Raw genomic sequence first — 19,331 nt, forward strand, 5'->3', positions numbered from 1 at the left:
CATCTAAGACAACAAAAAGAACCTATTTAAAGGGTGATGGTCCTCTGGCCAGGTATTTATTCAGAAACCACCACTTACAAGTCAAACTGGTATTCCAAAGGGAGTAGTTAAAAACAAAAACAAGAAACATACAACTAATACAATTTCTCTTACTCTTCACTTTTCTTTTTATTATTCAAAAGTCAAATGTTTTTAAATCATCCATCCTCAATTTTGATTTAATGTACCGTCATTTCCCCAAGAAAAGAAATTTCAGAATCTCTTTGGAATACTAATTTCATGTTTCTAGATTTAACAAAACTGTTGAAGTTTTAAATTCCACTCTATTTCCCTGAATTCTCAAGACAGTTGCTGATGTAAATTTTAATATAAAATATTTAGTCACAAAATAGTATTGCTTTTGTATGCACATAGTTGTAAGATTACTTTGCTTTTGTCAATAAAAACTATACCATCTTTCATAAAACTCTAAACAAATTAAGAACTGTGATGTAGAACAAAAATTACACATGGTAAAACAGGTACCAGCACAACGTTAGGTTATATTACATCAAAAAAAGTTTTAATGGTCCCAAATATATATACTCAACAACTAAGCATACACTCAGGGGAGGAAAAAAAAAATCAAAAACAAAATAAAACAAAAAAATTATGACACAAATGACCACATCTAGAATTCCACTCAATCTTTAATCAAGTAGGGAGAAATCCCCACTTAAAAAAAAAAATCTGCAGTTTGAAGGGCAAAGGGAACAGATAAAAAAGAGGAAAACTTTATATTCGCCCCTCCCCCACAGAGGTTTTCCAAACCTGTTGTAGTTTGACTAAAATGTTCAGAATGTATGATTTTAAAGGCAGGTCTCTTTATACAAAGAAACTGCTGGCATTCTTAACTAGTGAAGAATTATGGCAGAAAGGCCCATTCTTCTGAGTCTCAAACATGGTCCAAGAAAGCGTATTCTGATTGTAGCAACTGACCAGTCAATCCAGAGTTCCACTTACAAAACCCCTGCCCTGTTGGCTTTTTGTTTCCATTTCCTTCCCTGAGAAAAGGGCAATGTGTGGTCCAAGCTGGAGAGCTCAAAGGCTTAAGTCTTTCCCCTAAATGTATGATATCCCCTCCTCCTGCTCCATTGAATTGGCACTTGATGAGCAGAAGTCAAGTGTAAGAGGCTGATCTGTGTCAGTCATTCACAAGAGACCACTGCGCGTTGTTGTGGATTTTGTATGGGGGAGGGGTGGAGAATCAGTTTTTTTCAACAGGTACTGATCCTAGGCCGTTGCCATTATTATGAATCAAATTTTGCTTTCTTTGACAATGGTAACGTATCTTCCTTATCTTCATCCTCATCATCATCTTCATCATCATCAGGATAATCTACCAGACCCACGAGGCCTCCCTATTCAGAAATAAGGATTAAAGAACAGAAAACAAAACACATATTAAAAACACGGGTGTTTTATGGCTGGAGAAAGAAAACAGATCCTACCAACACAGTACATTTTTTTTCAAAGTCGGAGTCTCACTATGTCGCCCAGGCTGGAGTGCAGTGAAGTGCAGGAACCCACCTCCTGGGTTCAAGCAATTCTCCCTGCCTCAGCCTCTCGAGTAGCTGGGATTACAGGCGCCCACCACCATGCCTGGCTAATTTTTGTATTTTTACTAGAGACAAGGTTTTGTCATGTTGGCTAGCCCGGTCTTGAACTCCTGACCTCAGGTGATCCACCCGCCTTGGCCTCCCAAAGTGCTGGGATTACAGGTATGAGCCACTGCACCCAACTTAAAGCAAAAACATGTAGTTTATACTCCTGGCAAATTACCCAGGAATTAGAAAATGAATGAAAAATATTTCAAGACTTAATAGCACATTAAAAATTTTTTGAACATAAAGTCTAAAATAGTATAAAAATGAGACTGATGCATGCCTATAATTCCAGCATGTTGGGAGGCTGAGGCAGAGGGATCACATGAGGACAGGAGTTCGAGACCAGCCTGGCCTGTTAATTAACATGCTGAAACCCTGTCTCTTAATAAAATTACAAAAATTAGCCAGGAGTGGTGGTGCACATCTGTAATCCCAGCTACTTGGGAGGCCGAAGCACAAGAATCGCTTTAATCCGGAAGGTGAAGATTGCAGTGAGCCAAGATCACACCACTGCACTCCAGCCTGGGTGACAGACTGAGACTGTCTCAAGAAAAGGAGAAAAAAAAAAAGTACTAAAATGAAAGCTGCAGCAGATAAAGAGACCACCAGAAATGAGGGTAGACAGGCTATTCTATTAGAAGTTAGGAAAGCAGTTCTACCTTGACTCTTCCTCATCATTTCATCTGGGTTTCCTTTTGGCCCTGCTCCTTCACCAGCAACCACTGCCCCTTGCTTTACTTAGATGCTAAAGGAAAAATTCACATTGCTCTGCTCTCAAGCATGTCTCAGATTCACTTCTTAGCCATTAGGACTCTACAGCTCACGCCAGAAAAAAAAAGACTGAATGGGCATTACATGTCTGATTTAGATCAGGGATTCCCAAATGCCAGTCTTTTAACTGCTAGTTTGCTAGCCCAATAATCAATACATTATGTCTCAAAAGAAAAGGGTGGTTGGCATAAGGAGCCCCCAAAACTGGTTTTATTTGGAGATTGCATATTCTCTACATTTTTCTTATTAAGATTTTGTTCTTTTTTTTTTTTGAGACGGAGTCTCTTTCTGTTGCACAGGCTGGAGTGCCATGGCGCCGATCTCAGCTCACTGCAAGCTCCGCCTCCCAGGTTCACGCCATTCTTCTGCCTCAGCCTCCAGAGTAGCTGGGACTATAGATTAGCTGGGACTACATGAGCCCGCCACCACGCCTGGCTAAATTTTTGTATTTTTAGTAGAGACGGGGTTTCACTGTGTTAGCCAAAATTGTCTTGATCTCCTGACCTCATGACCTGCCCGCCTCAGCCTCCCAAAGTGCTGGGCCCTTGTGAGCCACAGCGCCTGGCCTTGTTCTTTTCTTATATGAAATGTTAGTGACAGTAGATGTTTAAGTTTTCTTAAAAAAATAAACCATAACTGGCAAAGTAAAGTCAGAAGTATCCAGATATTTAGATTATTATTTCCCCACAAAGGCTTTATCTTGGTATTAGTTAGGAAAATTTATTCGAGAATAACTGAAAACCTTAAACATTTCTGTGAATGTTCTGACATACAAATTTGAAGCTGCAGTTCTAAAATGCAAAATACCCAAGTGAGAATTAACACTATATTCAGACTTTTGCAAAAAACTTTCAGAAATTTCTCAACATTTATATAAGTTCAAGTGGTGGGGGGGACTCATCCTCTAGTTCGCGAATGTTAAATCAGTTCTAGGTGGCAGTAACCAAACGGAATCTTAGTAAAAATTATTGTTGAGAAAGCTTAAATTGGGAAAAAAGGGGGCAAAATGGGAGTCAAAAATGTACCTTTGTAGTAATAGCTGCCGTCTGAGATGTATTTTTAGGTACGGATCCAGGAGAGCCTGGAGATCCTGGGGATCCAGGTGATCCCGGAGAACCAGGCAGATTTGTCGTAGATGACTGGCTGGTGAGGTTAGTCTTCGTTCCACTGGACAGGGAAAGCTTGAAACTTGGGCTCTGCCGTCCAGAAAGATTTGTTTTCAGAAGCACTTCCTTTTCCTCACTTTCTTTTACTAAAAATGAGAATACTGTCAATAGTTGTCACCCATACTCATTCTTTTTTAAATTTCCCCAAATGAGGTAACACTAAAATACATTTAACTAGCTTACTCCACAGGGTAAAAACACTGAAGTTCAATTTATAAATGAAGCTTACCAAAACACTAAACAAAATTCCATTCATTGGATCTTACTCCAGAGAAGAAGTGAAACCTTCAGAATCATATTCAGTATTGCTACCCTTCCTGAAATAGTACATTCCTTATTCAACTCAAATTAAGAAAACTTAGTCTATGCCTGCACAACACTGCTATTCAGTCACATCCCATAAAGCAATGGAGTCTTTAAAACCTATGCCATCACACATTCCAAGCAAATATTAACTAATCATTTTGTCAAGAAATAAGAATAAATCTAGAGTGAGAAAGCCTTAATTTTCTCTTGGCCATTTTTTTCCCACATACATTTCTTCCTTTCCATGAATTTACTTATTGGATCCATAATATCATCATCATTTTTAGTTTTGTCAGATGGAGACACTACAGCTTCTCCATCTTCCATGTCATCTTCATCTGTGTTAAACCACATCTCTTCTTCATCTTCTAGTGTTCTGGCATCTCTTCGATATCTATGATTCCTCAAAATGGAACGCATACTACGAGCAGAGAAGAAAGAGTAAATACAATCATATATGGACTTAATTGTACTGTTACAGATGACTTATTAAACTTAACATAGGGAATTAACAAGAAATTTACAAATATTAAAATATCAATGTAAATCCAGGTAGATTAATGTACAAAATTTTAAATAATAATTTGTAACCTTAGTAACTTGTAAATTTAAAGCAAGTAATATAACGCTCTGATTTTATTTTGAACACATGAAGCCTCACTGCCACTGTTTGGTCTTTTTGTTTTTTTTTCATTATCTAGCTTGATACATGCCTAAAGTATTATACTAACGACCAGCTAAATCTTCAGGGAAACATTTATGCTGACCCTTACAGGAAGCTACAATTTCTATTTGCTATCTGCTGATTTCCCAGTTCCCTGTCAAGCCAAATAATATCAAATAAACAATAAAGCCACTACCACACAACTTGATGTTGAATGAATATGTTTAAATGTATGGTAATTTACCTGTCAAGTTTGGGATTATCTTGCCTTTCTCTTTGTTGTTCAAATCTCAGTTTTAATCCTTTAAATGTCTGTACATAATCTACATCTTCCAGTGCTTTCCAGTAATTTTCAATTACATGAGCAGTTAATGATTTTATATCTTCCTACAGAAAAGAATAGTAATGAAAAAATGATAGGAAAATGTCATTTTAGCAAGATGAAGCTTAATTTAATAAATTCATAGCCACCAAAAGTAGCTTAATTTCATAAAATTACATAATCTTAGAGATAGCCAAACAATAAAAAATGGGAATAACATATATCGGCTACTATAATAGTCCCCAATTCATCTATGGGTCTTTTTTTAGATGGAGTTTTCTTGTTGCCCAGGCTGGAGTGCGATGGTGTGATCTCGGCTCACTGCAACCTCTGCCTCCCGGATTCAAGCGATTCTCCTGCCTCAGCCTCCCGAGTAGCTGGGATTACATGCATGCACCACTATGCCTGGCTAATTTTGTATTTTTAGTAGAGATGGGGTTTCTCCATGCTGGTCAGGCTGGTCTCAAACTCCTGACCCCAGGTGATCCACCCGCCTCTGCCTCCCAAAGTGCTAGGATTACAGGTGTGAGCCATTGCGCCCAGCTATCTATGGGTCTTTGGGTCTTTACAAAGTAAATGCCCAGGTCTTGCCCTAGGTGATTCTGATTCTGATGTATGGGCTGGGTATGTGTATTTTATTTTTTTAAGAGATGGGGTCTCACTCTGGCACCCAGGTTGAGATACAGTGGTATGATCATAGCTCACTGCAGCCTTGAACTCTTGGGCTCAAGTAATCCTCCCGCCTCAGCCTCCCGAGCAGCTAGGACTATAGACATGTACCACCATACAGGGCTAAGTTTTAAAGAAAAAATTTTGTAAAGATGGGGTCTTGATATGTTGCCCGAGTTAGTCTCTAACTCCTGGCCTCAAGCAATCCTCCCACCTTGGCCTACCAAAGTGCTGGGATTACAGGCATAAGCCACTATCCCTGGCCATGGACATTTATGTTTTATTAATCAATTTTTATTTTAGGTTCAGGGGTCCATGTGTGTATTTGTTATATGGGTAAACTGCCTGTCACAGGGGTTTGGTGTATAGGTTATTTCATCACCCGGGTAGTAAGCACAGTACCCAATAGGTAGTTTTTCAATGCTCACCTTCTCCCACTCTCTACCCTCAAGTGGCCCTGGTATCTGCTGTTGTTCCCTTCTTTACTTCCATGTGTACTCAAAGTTTAGTTCCCACTTCCAAGTGAGCACACACAGTAGCCATGCGTATTTTAAAAGCATGTCACAGGCTGGGTGAAGAGGCTCATGCCTGTAATCCCAGCACTTTGGGAGGCCGAGGTGGGCAGATCACCTGAGGTCAGGATGTCAAGACCAGCCTGGCCAACATAGTGAAACCCTATCTCTATTAAAAATACAAAATTTAGCCAGGTGTGGTGGTGCATGTCTGTAATCCCAGCTACTCGAGAGGCTGAAGCACAAGAACCGCATGAACCTGGGAGGTGGAAGGTGCAGTGAGTCGAGATCATGGTACTGCACTTCAGCCTGGGTAATAGAGACTCTGTCCCCACCCCCAAAAAGAGCATGTTCCAGAAAAGTTCTGGAGACGGATAATGGTGATGGCTGCATAACAATGTGAATGTATACTTTAAAATGGTTAAAATAGCAAGTTTAATGTTATGTATTATTTTATCCCAACTTTTAAAAAAGCATGACATCCAGGTACTATGGTATGCACCCACAGTCTCAATTACTTGTGAGGCTGAGATGGGAGGATCATTTGAGCCCAGTTGGGCAATACAGCAAAACCCTGTCTCTAAAAAAATGAACAAAACAAAAAGCCATGCCAGATAAATTTGCACAGCATCAATGAGAACCACTAGCTTATTACATTACTAGAGAATAAGGAGTATTATGAAATTGGTCTTTAGAAATGTGTAAGCTAAGAAAAACACATTCAAATGCTTATCTGTCAAGTGTAGTTTTGCTTTCTTAAAATGATTACTGTGATCATCCTACAAAGCAGCAGTCCCTAACTTTTTTGGTTTCATGAAAGACAATTTTTCCACAAACTGGGGTGAGGGTCGGGGGCGCACGGTTTCGGGATGAAATTGTTCTACCTCACAGTTAACCAAAGGGTTCATGCTCCTAGGAGAATCTAATGCTGCTGCTGATCTGACAGGAGGTGGAGCTCAGGCAGTAACGCCTGCTTGCCTGCAGCGTACTTCCTGCTGTGCAGCCTGGTTCCTAACAGGTTATGGACTGGTCCACGGCCAAAGGGTTGAGGACCCCTGCTGTAAAAGATTTGTAGCTGCTGAGAGGTAAGACGTAGCTTGAATCAAATCTCTCACAGGCTGGTGGTACCTTTTTTTTTTTTTTAAAACTCTCCAAATATTATATAAGGAAGCTTATATATTATATGAGAAAATATTATTATAAGGAAGCAAGTATTATATAAGGAAATATTATATAAATAAGCCAAAATAATAGGTAATGCATATTCAATTTTCTCAAAGAATGAAAATGAAAATTCTAATTAAAAATACAGAACCTACCACTCTAATAAATTCAAACATCTCTATTATGGCAGAGTTCATCAGATTGTAGCGGGATCCATTGTTGAGAAATGCTTTGACTACTGGTTCAAACAAAAAACTTTTCATTATATAGCGGTTGTAAAACTCATCTTTTAATCCAATAATCTTTCTCTTAAAACGAAGGGCACCTGAAACACAGAGGCATTGTTGTTTAAATCACATACCACGCTTCCATACTTTAGACTTACCAAACAAAATAAACCATCAAACCAAGAAAAACTACTTAACACATATCAATAATTATTTGTGATGTTTGCACTTCCGGAACTGTGAACCTGAAGATAAGGATTATGAAAGTGTTATCAGAAAAATGTCTTCTAAAAGTAGTGTATGTCATCATAGAACACAAGTCTTAGAAAGCCAGAAAAATCCTGAAAATAAACCAGTTACTAATGACCAAAATGTAATTTACATCTAAAATAAGAGCTAAGACAAATGAATGAACCTATCACACTACTTAAGATGAAAAAATTCAACATGACCTTTTATATTATTAGGGCAATCCACTAATAATTTGATCTTCAATATTTTTGGACACTCTTATTATTTTGCATTGTAGTTCATGGAAATTTTATTTGTAGATGTGGCTGTCGAAAGGCCATAAACCCACAAAAATCTGCATGACCCAAAATTTGCCTTGCCATAGTTTAGAAATAAATTTAGAGGATATTATTTAAAATGTGGTCCTCTATGCTTATTGTAGCGAGTATGCTTTTTAATTTTTTTCTAGTTTTCATTTTCATAATTAATTAGGCTTTAACTTACAGATTAAAAGGTATATTTACATCTTGAGGTATGGGGAGTTACTTAAGTCACCATTCGTCAAGACACAAATATACTCAGACAGCTAGACTTCAACAAAGCCCTCTTTCCCTAAATGGAATTATCAGTAAGTTAATGCCCCAGTTATTGTAAACAGTGCAAAAAAGCATACTCACTTCATGCAGTCACATCGTCTTCGGTTGGCAAGATTAAATATTGTGTTTGTATTTTGGTTTCTTTGGAGATCATGGAAGTGGCTCGTTAAATTGCCAATTTGCTATTAATCAAGTCCTTCATGAGCAGGTAGCCAGGCAACCATGCTGACACGGTTTCTGGGTGGGAAGGCAGAGGAGTAAAGCAGCTCAATTTTTCTTTAGTTGGCAGAAAAGAGGTCCACAAGTGAATGCCCAATTAGGTACAGTTATTAACTGCCTTAACAATGCAACTTATTTAAGAGTGTATCTTTCTTAAGAAACACTCTGGGCAGGGAGTTTCTAAATAGTTTATAGAATAATAATTGCATTTTATTTTTTAAACTACTGAATATTTTAAAAACATAATCATGGTGAACTAAGACATTTTAAACACTAAGAGGCATCTTTCTGTGTGATAAGTCAAAGCCTAACAAGGGTTTATTTTCCCAAAACAGTATTTTCAGTTTGTATTTTTAAGCTTATTTGACAAAGGAACTTACTGAGGCATTTCTGTTTGTTAGGAATAAAAATCAGTACTTTGGAGCTCATGCTAACAGACCACATTTTAAACTTGTAGTAATTAAGGCAGGAGTATTACTATTTTAAGAATTTGTACTCCAACTTTGCGGGCTTTGTGGAGACTTGTGTCCTACCATAACACACACACACACGCACACACACTGACCCCTCTTGTCTGATTGTAATTCCTAGGTGAGTGAAAAACTCCTTTCCTGAAATTCACTAAGACAAGGGAATGCAGATGGGCACCACTGCACTTCTTTAAGAGCACTTCTATCCAGAAACTGCTGGTGTAGACAGAATGAGGTTCTAGTGGTCTTTTTGTTTTGGTCCTTATTTCCATTTGCGCTTACATTTTTGTATCAAGAACTTTGTATTATTACCACTCAAATCCATCCCTTAAAAGAAACCTGCATCAAAAATATCCAACCACTATTCTTTGCTGTTGAGTAAAAAGCTGCTTTCAAAATTTTACCAGTAAGATCTAGGAAGTCAAGTCACTCAAAGTAGAGTGGAGAAAGCTTTTAGGACAGGCCAAGTTGGCACTGCCACTGGATTTTCAATGTAAAGCACATTCTGCTTCCACTCACATCGCTAACCTTCATTAACATTTCCAGGAACCTCATGTGCTTAGTTTCAACCATCTCAAAAAAACATTATTTATCTGTACTTTATAAAACGTGAGATTCCATGTAATAAATTTGTGACTTTTTACTTTGTAACTAATGATAGTTGAATAAATGCCTCTACAATAAAGCTTTATTTCATTCCTTTTTAAGATTTCCATGTTTTTAATAACAACAACAAAACACCCTCAAACAACATAAAAGTATGAGCTAAAGGGCTATAATGTAAGATCCAAGGAACTTAATAAGGCCAAGGAAATTGACAGATCTGATACCTAGCCTTTAAAGACTGAGTTTAGAAAGGATTATTATTATTATTTTTTTTTGAGACGGAGTCTCGCTCTGTCTCCCGGGCTGGAGTGCAGTGGCCGGATCTCAGCTCACTGCAAGCTCCGCCTCCTGGGTTCACGCCATTCTCCTGCCTCAGCCTCCCGAGTAGCTGGGACTACAGGCGCCCGCCACCTCGCCCGGCTAGTTTTTTGTATTTTTTAGTAGAGACGGGGTTTCACAGTGTTCGCCAGGATGGTCTCGATCTCCTGACCTCGTGATCCGCCCGTCTCGGCCTCCCAAAGTGCTGGGATTACAGGCTTGAGCCACCGTGCCTGGCCAGAAAGGATTATTAGACACACCCACATACTTAACTAGCTGTCTTTTTTTTTTAAACTTTTTTTTTTTCTTGGAGTCTCGCTTTGTCGCCCAGGCTGGAATGCAGTGGCGCGATCTTGGCTCACTGCAAGCTCCGCCTCCCGCGTTCACGCCATTCTCCTGCCTCAGCCTCCGAGTAGCTGGGACTACAGGCGCCTGCCACCTCGCCCGGCTAATTTTTTGTATTTTTAGTAGAGACGGGGTTTCACTGTGTTAGCCAGGATGGTCTCGATCTCCCGACCTCGTGATCCACCCGCCTCGGCCTCCCAAAGTGCTGGGATTACAGGCGTGAGCCACTGCGCCCGGCCAACTAGCTGTCTTTAAATATGACAAAGTATACTAATTAAGCAACAGCAAATATAAAAAAAATTAAAAGCTCCCGAAATTCCCAAACTGTTACATACAACTGCTCATTACTGTCTGCATTTATGTATGTGCATCTAAACTTAAATATCAATAAACTCTCCCTTAAAAAATACTACACCTAATACTTCAAAGTATACTTTTTTCAGAAGAACCACAAATATCTTAAATTTCCTCAAATTTATTTTAGTTCTTAGATAGCTTTGATAAAAACTCCTATTGCATACTATAAAGCCAGTTCTAAAAAGCTTGTTCCTAATGACAGGCATCTCTGTTAGGAAGATACTTATGTATCAACCCTGGGAAGAGAGGTACACCAAGAAGTCATTTCAAAGAGTTAGGTTTAATGATAACTTGACTCAGTTTGGAAAATATCAACAATGAAACATAACTAAGATTTTGCTAACATAGTTTCGAACAATAAACTTTCATTTACTTAAAAGATTCTGTCCATAGTTCTCATTAGATTATGAGAAATTTTCTTTGTAATACTGCAAGCAAAATAATGAAATGAGGAACTGAACTAAAGAAAAATTCTTTCCTTTCAGCTGCATTGTCCTGACTCTCTTTAAAAATGACCAAGTAGGCTAGGCGCGGTGGCTCACGCCTGAATCCCAGCACTTTGGGAGGCCGAGGCAGGCAGATCACGAGGTCAGGAGTTCAAGGTCAGGAGACTGACCAACATGGTGAAACCCCATCTCTACTAAAATACAAAAATTAGCTGGGCGTGGTGGTGTGCTTCTGTAATCCCAGCTACTCAGGAGGCTGAGGCAGGAGAATCGCTTGAACCCGGGGGGCGGAGGTTGCAGTGAGCCGAGATCATGCCACTGCACTCCAGCCAAGGTGACAGAGTGAGACTCTCTCTCAAAAATAAAAAAAAAAAAGACCAAATATACTTTGTCCACATTTTTTTTTTATCCAACTAACATCTTAACTGTGTATTCAACCAAGAATGCAATACTCTCCCATGACCAAGACACAACTCAAGTTACCACTTGTGTGAAATTTTTCATCTGCCTCATTAAATTATAATGAATTATTTCCACTATGCACCCAAACACCCTCAATATAGTGCTTATTACTGTTGCATTTTGATTTTCACATGATTCTCTCCTCCTAATGAACTGATTCCGTTGATGGCCAAGTCCAGGTCATAACCATCTTCATTTTCCTAGTACACCAGATGTAAGACAGTAATTAAATCTAAGATGCCACTGATTGAGCTACCAATTATAATGACATGCCATGAACCCATTTATGCTAGAGGTTGCAAATTTTTTTTTGTTAAAAAAAAATCAGACCTGGGTGATGACCTTGAGCAGGATATAAATAACTCCCACAAGCTTAGCATTCCAATAATGGAACACTAGGCATAAATAAGTTAATTGTAAGAATACATCTTGATTTCAGAAATGTGTAAAAATGCACATTTTTTGAATCAATGAAATATAGTAGTGTTTAATATGTTTGGTAAAATGAAACTAAATTTATTCATGAATTCAGTTTTTCCATTCTGTTCTCAAATTCCCTTTTCCACACTTGAACAAAACTCTACTGTCTACATAAAAGAACAAGTCAAAGAGCTATAAGCTCCCCCTCTAACCTTGGCCTTGCTGTTCTCACTTTTTCTGTGATAGGTATATGAGAAAAATGAATATAATATTGCCCTGATAGGAAGTTTAATGCATTTTAAAAGAAATCAACGTTGCTTTTATAAAATTTATTATTATTTTTCTTGGGTGGGGAGACAGTCTCTCACTGTTGCCCAGACTGGAGTGCAATGGTGCAATCTCAGCTCACCGCGACATCCGCCTCCCAGGTTCAAGCGATCCTCCTGCCTCAGCCTCCCGAGTAGTTGGGACTACAGGGGTGCACCACCACACCCAGCTTTGTATTTTTAGTACAGACGGGGTTTCACCATGTTACCCAGGCGGGCCTCGAACTCCTGACCTCAGGTGATCTGCCCGCCTCGTCCTCCCAAAGTGCTGAGATTACAGACATGAGCCACTGCGCCTGGCCATTTATTTATTTATATATTTTAAATAAATTTTAATTTATAATTATTTTTATAATATGTAATTATATGATTTAAGGATTTAAAAAAATCAATTAAGCAAAACAATTAGAAATGAAGATTAGCAAAAACGGATATATATTCAGGCCTCTAATTAGTGCATGACTATGACTGCTTAAAACAACAACAAAAAACACTCAAACTTACCTTTAAAAACCAAAAGGCAAAAATTAAATTACCAGCAGAAATCTCTTACAGAACCTCTAGGGTGCCCCTAAATTTGGTCTAACAACTTACCAATAAGGACCACTTACATACGGAAACTCATTACCTGAGATGTCTGGCTGTTGCTTAAGAACATTCTGAATTAACCTATTTTCAATTCAGAAACATAGTTTTCTCTAACAAACGAGGGTCTTGAGAACACTGTGAAAGTCAATTTTTGAAAAATTTATGTCTAACAACAATCTTATTATGAGACTATACTGCTCTAAAAGAGTCTACAAACATTTTCACAAATGTCCACCTAGTACATATTTTAGGCTTTGTGGGCCACCATATGGTTGGTCTCTGTAGCATATTCATTTCCCTCTTCTCAGGTCACCTTTTAAAAACATAAACATGTTTCAGCTTGTAGGCTGTACAATCATAGGCCACGGGCTGGATCTGGCCTCAGCTGTAGTCTGCCACCCCTGCTATAAAATGTCCAAGGTAAAATGATCAATGGTGCTGTTTTAGTAACGGAATATAACACTGTAGATACATTCTACTCCCTTACTGTATATTGAGTAAGAAGAGAGTCAAGAAAAACACCTGCTCAGTGTGGCAAACCTGCATAATCAGTGGCAGAGCTAGTATTACGACCCAGATCTCCTGACTTGTAATCAGTGGTCTTTTCATTTGGGCAATAAGGTGTAAAAATATCAACAACATGACAATATACAAAGATGATAAATAATTCTAACACTTACATAATGCCAAGAAAGCATGCTTTGAGGCCATAAGAACTAGCACTCTCCGGAGGATATCCTTATTAATAATGTAGTTCTTTATGTGGTAGGTATGGTGCTCCACACAAAATGTTAACAATTCCAATACAAGTGCCAATAGTTGGGCAGTCTGAAAATCATCTAAAAGAAACCAAACACAACTAATTATATTTAATGACTAACATTTTTCCTTCTAAAATATAAGAACTCAAATTCTAATCAAGTAAAATCCCTTCTATTAACCAAAATATATTAATTTTAGGGAGGAGGAAATCAGCATTTACCAAATGCCTAACATGTGCCAGGAATGGTGCTTTAAAGTTTAATTTTAACAACCCTACAGGGAATTGGTTTCACATTATGAGCCTATTAAACTAACTAGACCCAAGTTGGAAAAGTTAGTAAGGCAGAATTAGGATACAAATCTAGAGTATCTGCCTTATTTCAAAATCCAAGGACCCTCTACCAAGTATCTTAGCACGTTCTCCAACAGATATACTATGTGAGGTTCTGCCAGACACCGTGTCATCTTCGGTGCAATTACTCTGTCTCCCTGTTCCCTTGATTCCACAGTGTGTTTTGTGCCTCCTTTACTACTTGTAATGAGTCTATACTGAATTATAATCATTGAATTATCTTTACTCCTCACCAGGCAGCAAGCCTCTGAAAGGCTTTTTGTTCATTCCCCCACATTTGGATTATAACACAGTCCTTCCACAAAATCACAATGAGTTCTCATCTTAATAAAGGTTGGAGGAATAGTAAACGTGGTTTGGAAAGAAGGCTCAAGCTTTACCCTAATATGAATAAAGCAGGTAGGAAAAATTGACATTCACATTTCATGGACTTGATTCTGGAGTTATACAAAAAGTAAATTTAACATGTATTTTATGTGAGTGCTATAAGTTAATTATGTTATATTAAGAATTCAAGGCTGGGCGTGGTGGCTCACACCCATAATCCCAGCACTTTGGGAGGCCAAGGCGGGCAGATCACTTGAGGCCAGGAGTTTGAGACCAGCTTGGTCAACATGGTGATAACCCCGCCTCTACTAAAAATACAAAAAATTAGCCAGGCATGGTGGTGGGCACCTGTAATCCCAACTACTCAGAAGGCTGGGGCAGGAGAATTGCTTGAACCTGGGAGGTAGAGGCTGCAGTGAGCCGAGATCACGCCACCGCACTTCAGCCTGGGCAGCAAGATTCGGCTCCAAAAAAAAAAAATATTCAAACAACAAAATAATGTATTTACTCCTAAAGCTTAACTAAGCAATTTCCGAATGAAGACCTAAAACTACCTCCTAAATTAAACACACACACACATATGCATTAAAGCTCTAATGAATAAAATGCAAAAATAACAAACCTTAACATATCTTCAATATAAATAAAAGTAGCTTAATACTGTGCAAAAATCCTAGCTCTGTCTATACATCTGGAATATAATTTAAAATGAATTTTTTCATAGCTACTGCCTTCCATTTCACCAGTGTAGATGCAAACTGAATACAAATATTGTTCAACAGAAAATTATCTTATTTCTTTTACATGTTTCTGTTATCTGATTACAGTACTTTTAGGGGAAAAAATTTTTTTTTTTTGAGACAGAGTCTCGCTCTGTTGCCCAGGCTGGAGTGCAGTGGCGCGATCTCGGCTCACTGCAAGCTCCGCCTCCCAGGTTCACGCCATTCTCCTGGGACCACAGGTGCCCGCCACCACGCCTACCTAATTTTTTTTTTGTATTTTTTTAGTAGAGACGGGGTTTCACCATGTTAGCCAGGATGGTCTCGATCTCCTGACCTCGTGATCCATCTGCCTAGGTCTCCCAAAGTGCTGGAATTACAGGTCTTTCAGGGAAATTTTTATCAAGAATCTTTCTTTTCAAAATACATTATTAACACTCCAGGTTGCTTTTGATTAAAACAAACAAACAAACAAATTATTAAGACCTCTATGTTAACCTGATGGTTTGAACTTTTAAAGACTACTACTTTTTAAAAGGTGTGTCCTCCCAGCCCCTACCTCCCGCTAACTGCCTCCTAACAAGATTACTTAACACCAACTTTGAATTCAGCATTCAAGAACAGAGAACTTAACTACCAACCTGAATTATCTTACCTTTACTAGGTTTGTCTTCTGTTGTATTCGCTAGTAAAGGAGCAGTGAGAACATGCATACAGTGCTTGTAGAAGAAACCCAGAAATTCAGTCTTTTCTGTTTTCTAAAGAATCAAAAACATTTCCATGAACTTTAGCCGCACTGGTTCCCACTAGCAATACACAATATACTAGCTATGAAAAAGAATAAAAATGCTCATGGCTTACATTGGCAGTGGCTAGCATGTTCTCCGGGTCAACTAAAGTTCGAAGCAGGCCCATAAGTTGGACTGCTCCTCCAAGTTCAGGATCTGTATCACAAATCATATGTTCTATAATGAGGTTGATGAGCAAAATATCCTGGAGAGAAAAAACAGACATACTCAGAATCACTTATTATGAGAGAATGGAAAAAGCAAAAACTAAGACACATACCACAGCATTATACCTAGGCTCAAGGTGTTTCGTTAACTAGAAAGTGAAATGTTTAACTCAGTTATCTGATAGGACACATGACTGTTTCATTCCCCAAAGTGTGGTACAGGGACATAGCCCTAAATATAAATTTCTTGTCTATTATCTTTCAATTCCTCTGATTAAAGCAAAAGCAAGGTTTTAGTTTGGTGATAATAGATCTTTACAACTTTCTAACAATGTAATCTATCTTTTGAAGAAAGCCAGTGGGTTTTATGACCATAGCTTTAACAGTAAGAATATTTAGGTAGGATTTACATCATCATTCTACTTTCATTGCTTTTATTTATTTATTTTATTTTATTTTATTTTGAGACGGAGTTTCGCTCTTATTGCCTAGGTTGGAGTGCAATGGCACAATCTCGGCTCACTACAACCTCCACCTCCTGGATTCAAGTGATTCTCCTGCCTCAGCCTCCCTAGTGGCTGAGATTACAGGCATGCGCCACCACGCCCAGCTAATTTTGTACTTTTAGTAGGGACGGAGTTTCTCCATGTTGGTCAGGCTGGTCTTGAACTCCCTACCTCAGGTGATCCACCCACCTGGGTCTCCCAAAGTGCTGGGATTACAGGCATGAGCCACCGTGCCCAGTCTATTGCTTTTATCTTTATAGAGTCCTTCTATTTATGGCCAATGATATATGTTCTCCATTTGTAAAAGTGACATAAAATTTCCTTTTAAAATAAATTTAGGAAAAAACTATCTGAATGTCTGAAATTGGAGAAAATGAGACTATGGTATTTAGAGAGTGCAGAGAACAAATGGATTATACACATTCTAAATATCAAAGAAAATAGATGGCTGGTTTTCCTGAGGTCCTATTATGACTGGTATTCCTCACCTAAGTAGTAAGTAAGATTGAGAGGGATTCAGTGAGAAAATCCCTGCTCTTGCCTATGTGTATGCAAAGGCAGGATGGACAAGGGATAGAGAAAATGGAGACAGTAGACCGAAATGATGATCAAGAAGAGTGGGAATCAAGAGTCCTATTGACTGAAATGTTATTCTGCTGCAAAACAGAAAAAAAAAAAAGAGTCCTACTGTGTGTAAGTATTTTGAGGTATATCCATATATGTTCCTATGTTCAGCTCATGGGTTAAGGGGACCAACAAAAGCCTTTATTTTCAGTAATACAGATACTTTGGTTCTAGCAGAATTTTTTTTTTTTTTTTTTTTGAGATGGGGTCCGGCTTTGTCACCCAGACTGGAGTACAGTGGAGCAATCATAGCTCACTGCAGTCAAACTCCTGGTCTTAAGAGACCCTTCCTTCTCATCTTCCTGAGTATCTGGGACTATAGGTGCATGCCACCATACCTAAGTTTTAAAAATTACTTTTGTAGTAAAGGAGGGTCTTGCTATGTTGCTGAGGCTGACATTAATATTTTATAAAAGAAAAACATGACATAACATTCAACAGGTCGAACTGGTGCTTTTTTGCACCTATCCTGCACTGTACTTTAAAAATAAAAATTTAAACGTAACAGTTACATGGCATTCTATTTTTTTGACATCACAATACATAAAATAGGATCTTTTCAAAAAGTAAGAGAGTCTATTTTCTTATTTTGTAAAAACACCACAGGCTGGAATTCTAAACAGATTTTTTTTTTTTTCCTTAAGGGTGCTTTTTTCCCCTCCTCCCTTAAGAAGAACCTAAAGGCAGAATATCTTATTCTTATGTAAAAAGTTGCTTCCAAATTGTTATAGGGGAAGCAGGAAAACATCAGAATCATTGGTTCAATTATTTTAAAATAAAGGAAAAGAGCACACACATTTAGTGCTCTCACATGTCACGCACTACGTGATCCAGGCGCACCCTTCACATTACCAGGATATATTCTCTATCACTTTAAAATATGGTATATCTCAGATGCTAACATGTGAGTGTTTGTGAACAACTAACAGCTTGTTCTCTATGGCAAGGCAGTAAAGAAACAGCATCCTACATATTTTAAGAGACTATGCTACATTTCTTCATTCTTGATGATTTTGAGAACCTACCCTAAAGTCAATGTTTCCCTAGGTAACTTATTCATAATTCCCCAGATACAAGAACTGATTGACTAAATGATTTAAGTAACATAGCAAGTTGACTTCAGAATTAAAAAAAGAAAAAAAAGTGACATTAACATTTTAAAAGGCAATTTAAACGAACATAAATAATTTCTGTAGGACAAATTGATAAACTGAGACAGGAACCAATTTAGGGGAACAATAACTCATCTGATATTATGGCTACACTTTTCCCAAACAGCAACAATTTAAATCTTAAAAGTGAATAATAAAAAGTTATAGCTTCCTATGTATAAATACTTACTATTAGTACAAATAATATTTACCTTGCTGGTTATTTTTTGCTCTGTTAACTTCTTACTTACATCATCATTCTGTTGTGCCTCCTGCATGACAAACTCTCGTACCATGGATGGATTATATTCAACCAAGTATGAGAATATATCAGTAGCAGCACTTCGCACCTGTGTATCATCCATGCCCTGCAGACAAAAAGCGTTTATTTCTCCTATAATTATAAAAATATGGAACCTATAGCTATGTAAATATCCAAACCTAACAAAACATATGAAAAAACTGTAATGTAAAAGAAAGGTCAAAGAAATTCTTCTGCATATAAAACTCTTATTGTATGGATAAAACTGTATTTTCTAAATCATGTATTTTTGTTTGCCTTTCTATTTTAACATTTCAGCTAATAAGCTGCAAAGCCGACAAATTATCATTAAATTATGGAAAATTCCTTTAACTGCATTCTTTCAATACTGTGTGAAAACTGTCTAACATTGCAATTTTATAGCTTCTTTAACTTAATGAACTACCCAGCTAAGATTAAATATTGGCTATAATAGAATATTTGCATGTTACATTAAAAATATTAATTTTGGGATTAAAAAATGGTAATTAAAAATGAGGAGACACAAAACTTACAAGGATGACTTCTAAAGCTGGTAATATGCCCATGTTTGACAAAGTCTTGAAAAAAGCATCTCTGTTTTGAGGCTGTAGCGTTTGGGAAAACGCACAAAATTCTTTTAAAAAGTTAACCTGAAATTAGAAAACAGGATAAGTGATACAAAAAGTTTTATTTATTTATTTATTTATTTATTTAAACGGAGTCTTGCTCTTGTCGCCCACACTGGAGTACAATGGCACGACCTTTGCTCACTGCAGCTTCTGCCTCCCGGGTTCAAGTGATTCTCCTGCCTCAGCCTTCTG

The 19,331-nt window shown here is 37.9% G+C and overlaps 1 protein-coding gene across 2 annotated transcripts in view; it reads right to left on the bottom strand.

Annotated features, from left to right (window-relative positions):
* Window positions 1-671: 671 nt before the first annotated feature.
* The window catches only part of PPP4R3A (protein phosphatase 4 regulatory subunit 3A), a 50,949-nt gene continuing 32,289 nt past the window's right edge, over window positions 672-19,331 (bottom strand). Inside the window, exons 6-15 of one of the 2 annotated variants that reach the window (XM_007987603.3) lie at window positions 19,044-19,160; window positions 18,479-18,595; window positions 15,853-15,984; window positions 15,647-15,749; window positions 13,512-13,670; window positions 7,376-7,545; window positions 4,798-4,940; window positions 4,120-4,310; window positions 3,443-3,669; window positions 672-1,400 (exon numbers count right to left, since the gene is read on the bottom strand). In XM_007987603.3, coding sequence (XP_007985794.1) covers window positions 1,290-1,400; window positions 3,443-3,669; window positions 4,120-4,310; window positions 4,798-4,940; window positions 7,376-7,545; window positions 13,512-13,670; window positions 15,647-15,749; window positions 15,853-15,984; window positions 18,479-18,595; window positions 19,044-19,160 — 1,470 coding nt within the window. In that variant the 3' untranslated portion in view covers window positions 672-1,289. Of the gene's footprint in view, window positions 1,401-3,442; window positions 3,670-4,119; window positions 4,311-4,797; window positions 4,941-7,375; window positions 7,546-13,511; window positions 13,671-15,646; window positions 15,750-15,852; window positions 15,985-18,439; window positions 18,596-19,043; window positions 19,161-19,331 lie in introns of both variants that reach the window. The other variant, XM_007987604.3, reaches the window with a different exon arrangement.

This window comes from Chlorocebus sabaeus, chromosome 24 (genome assembly GCF_047675955.1).
Source record: "Chlorocebus sabaeus isolate Y175 chromosome 24, mChlSab1.0.hap1, whole genome shotgun sequence".
NCBI lineage: Eukaryota > Metazoa > Chordata > Mammalia > Primates > Cercopithecidae > Chlorocebus > Chlorocebus sabaeus.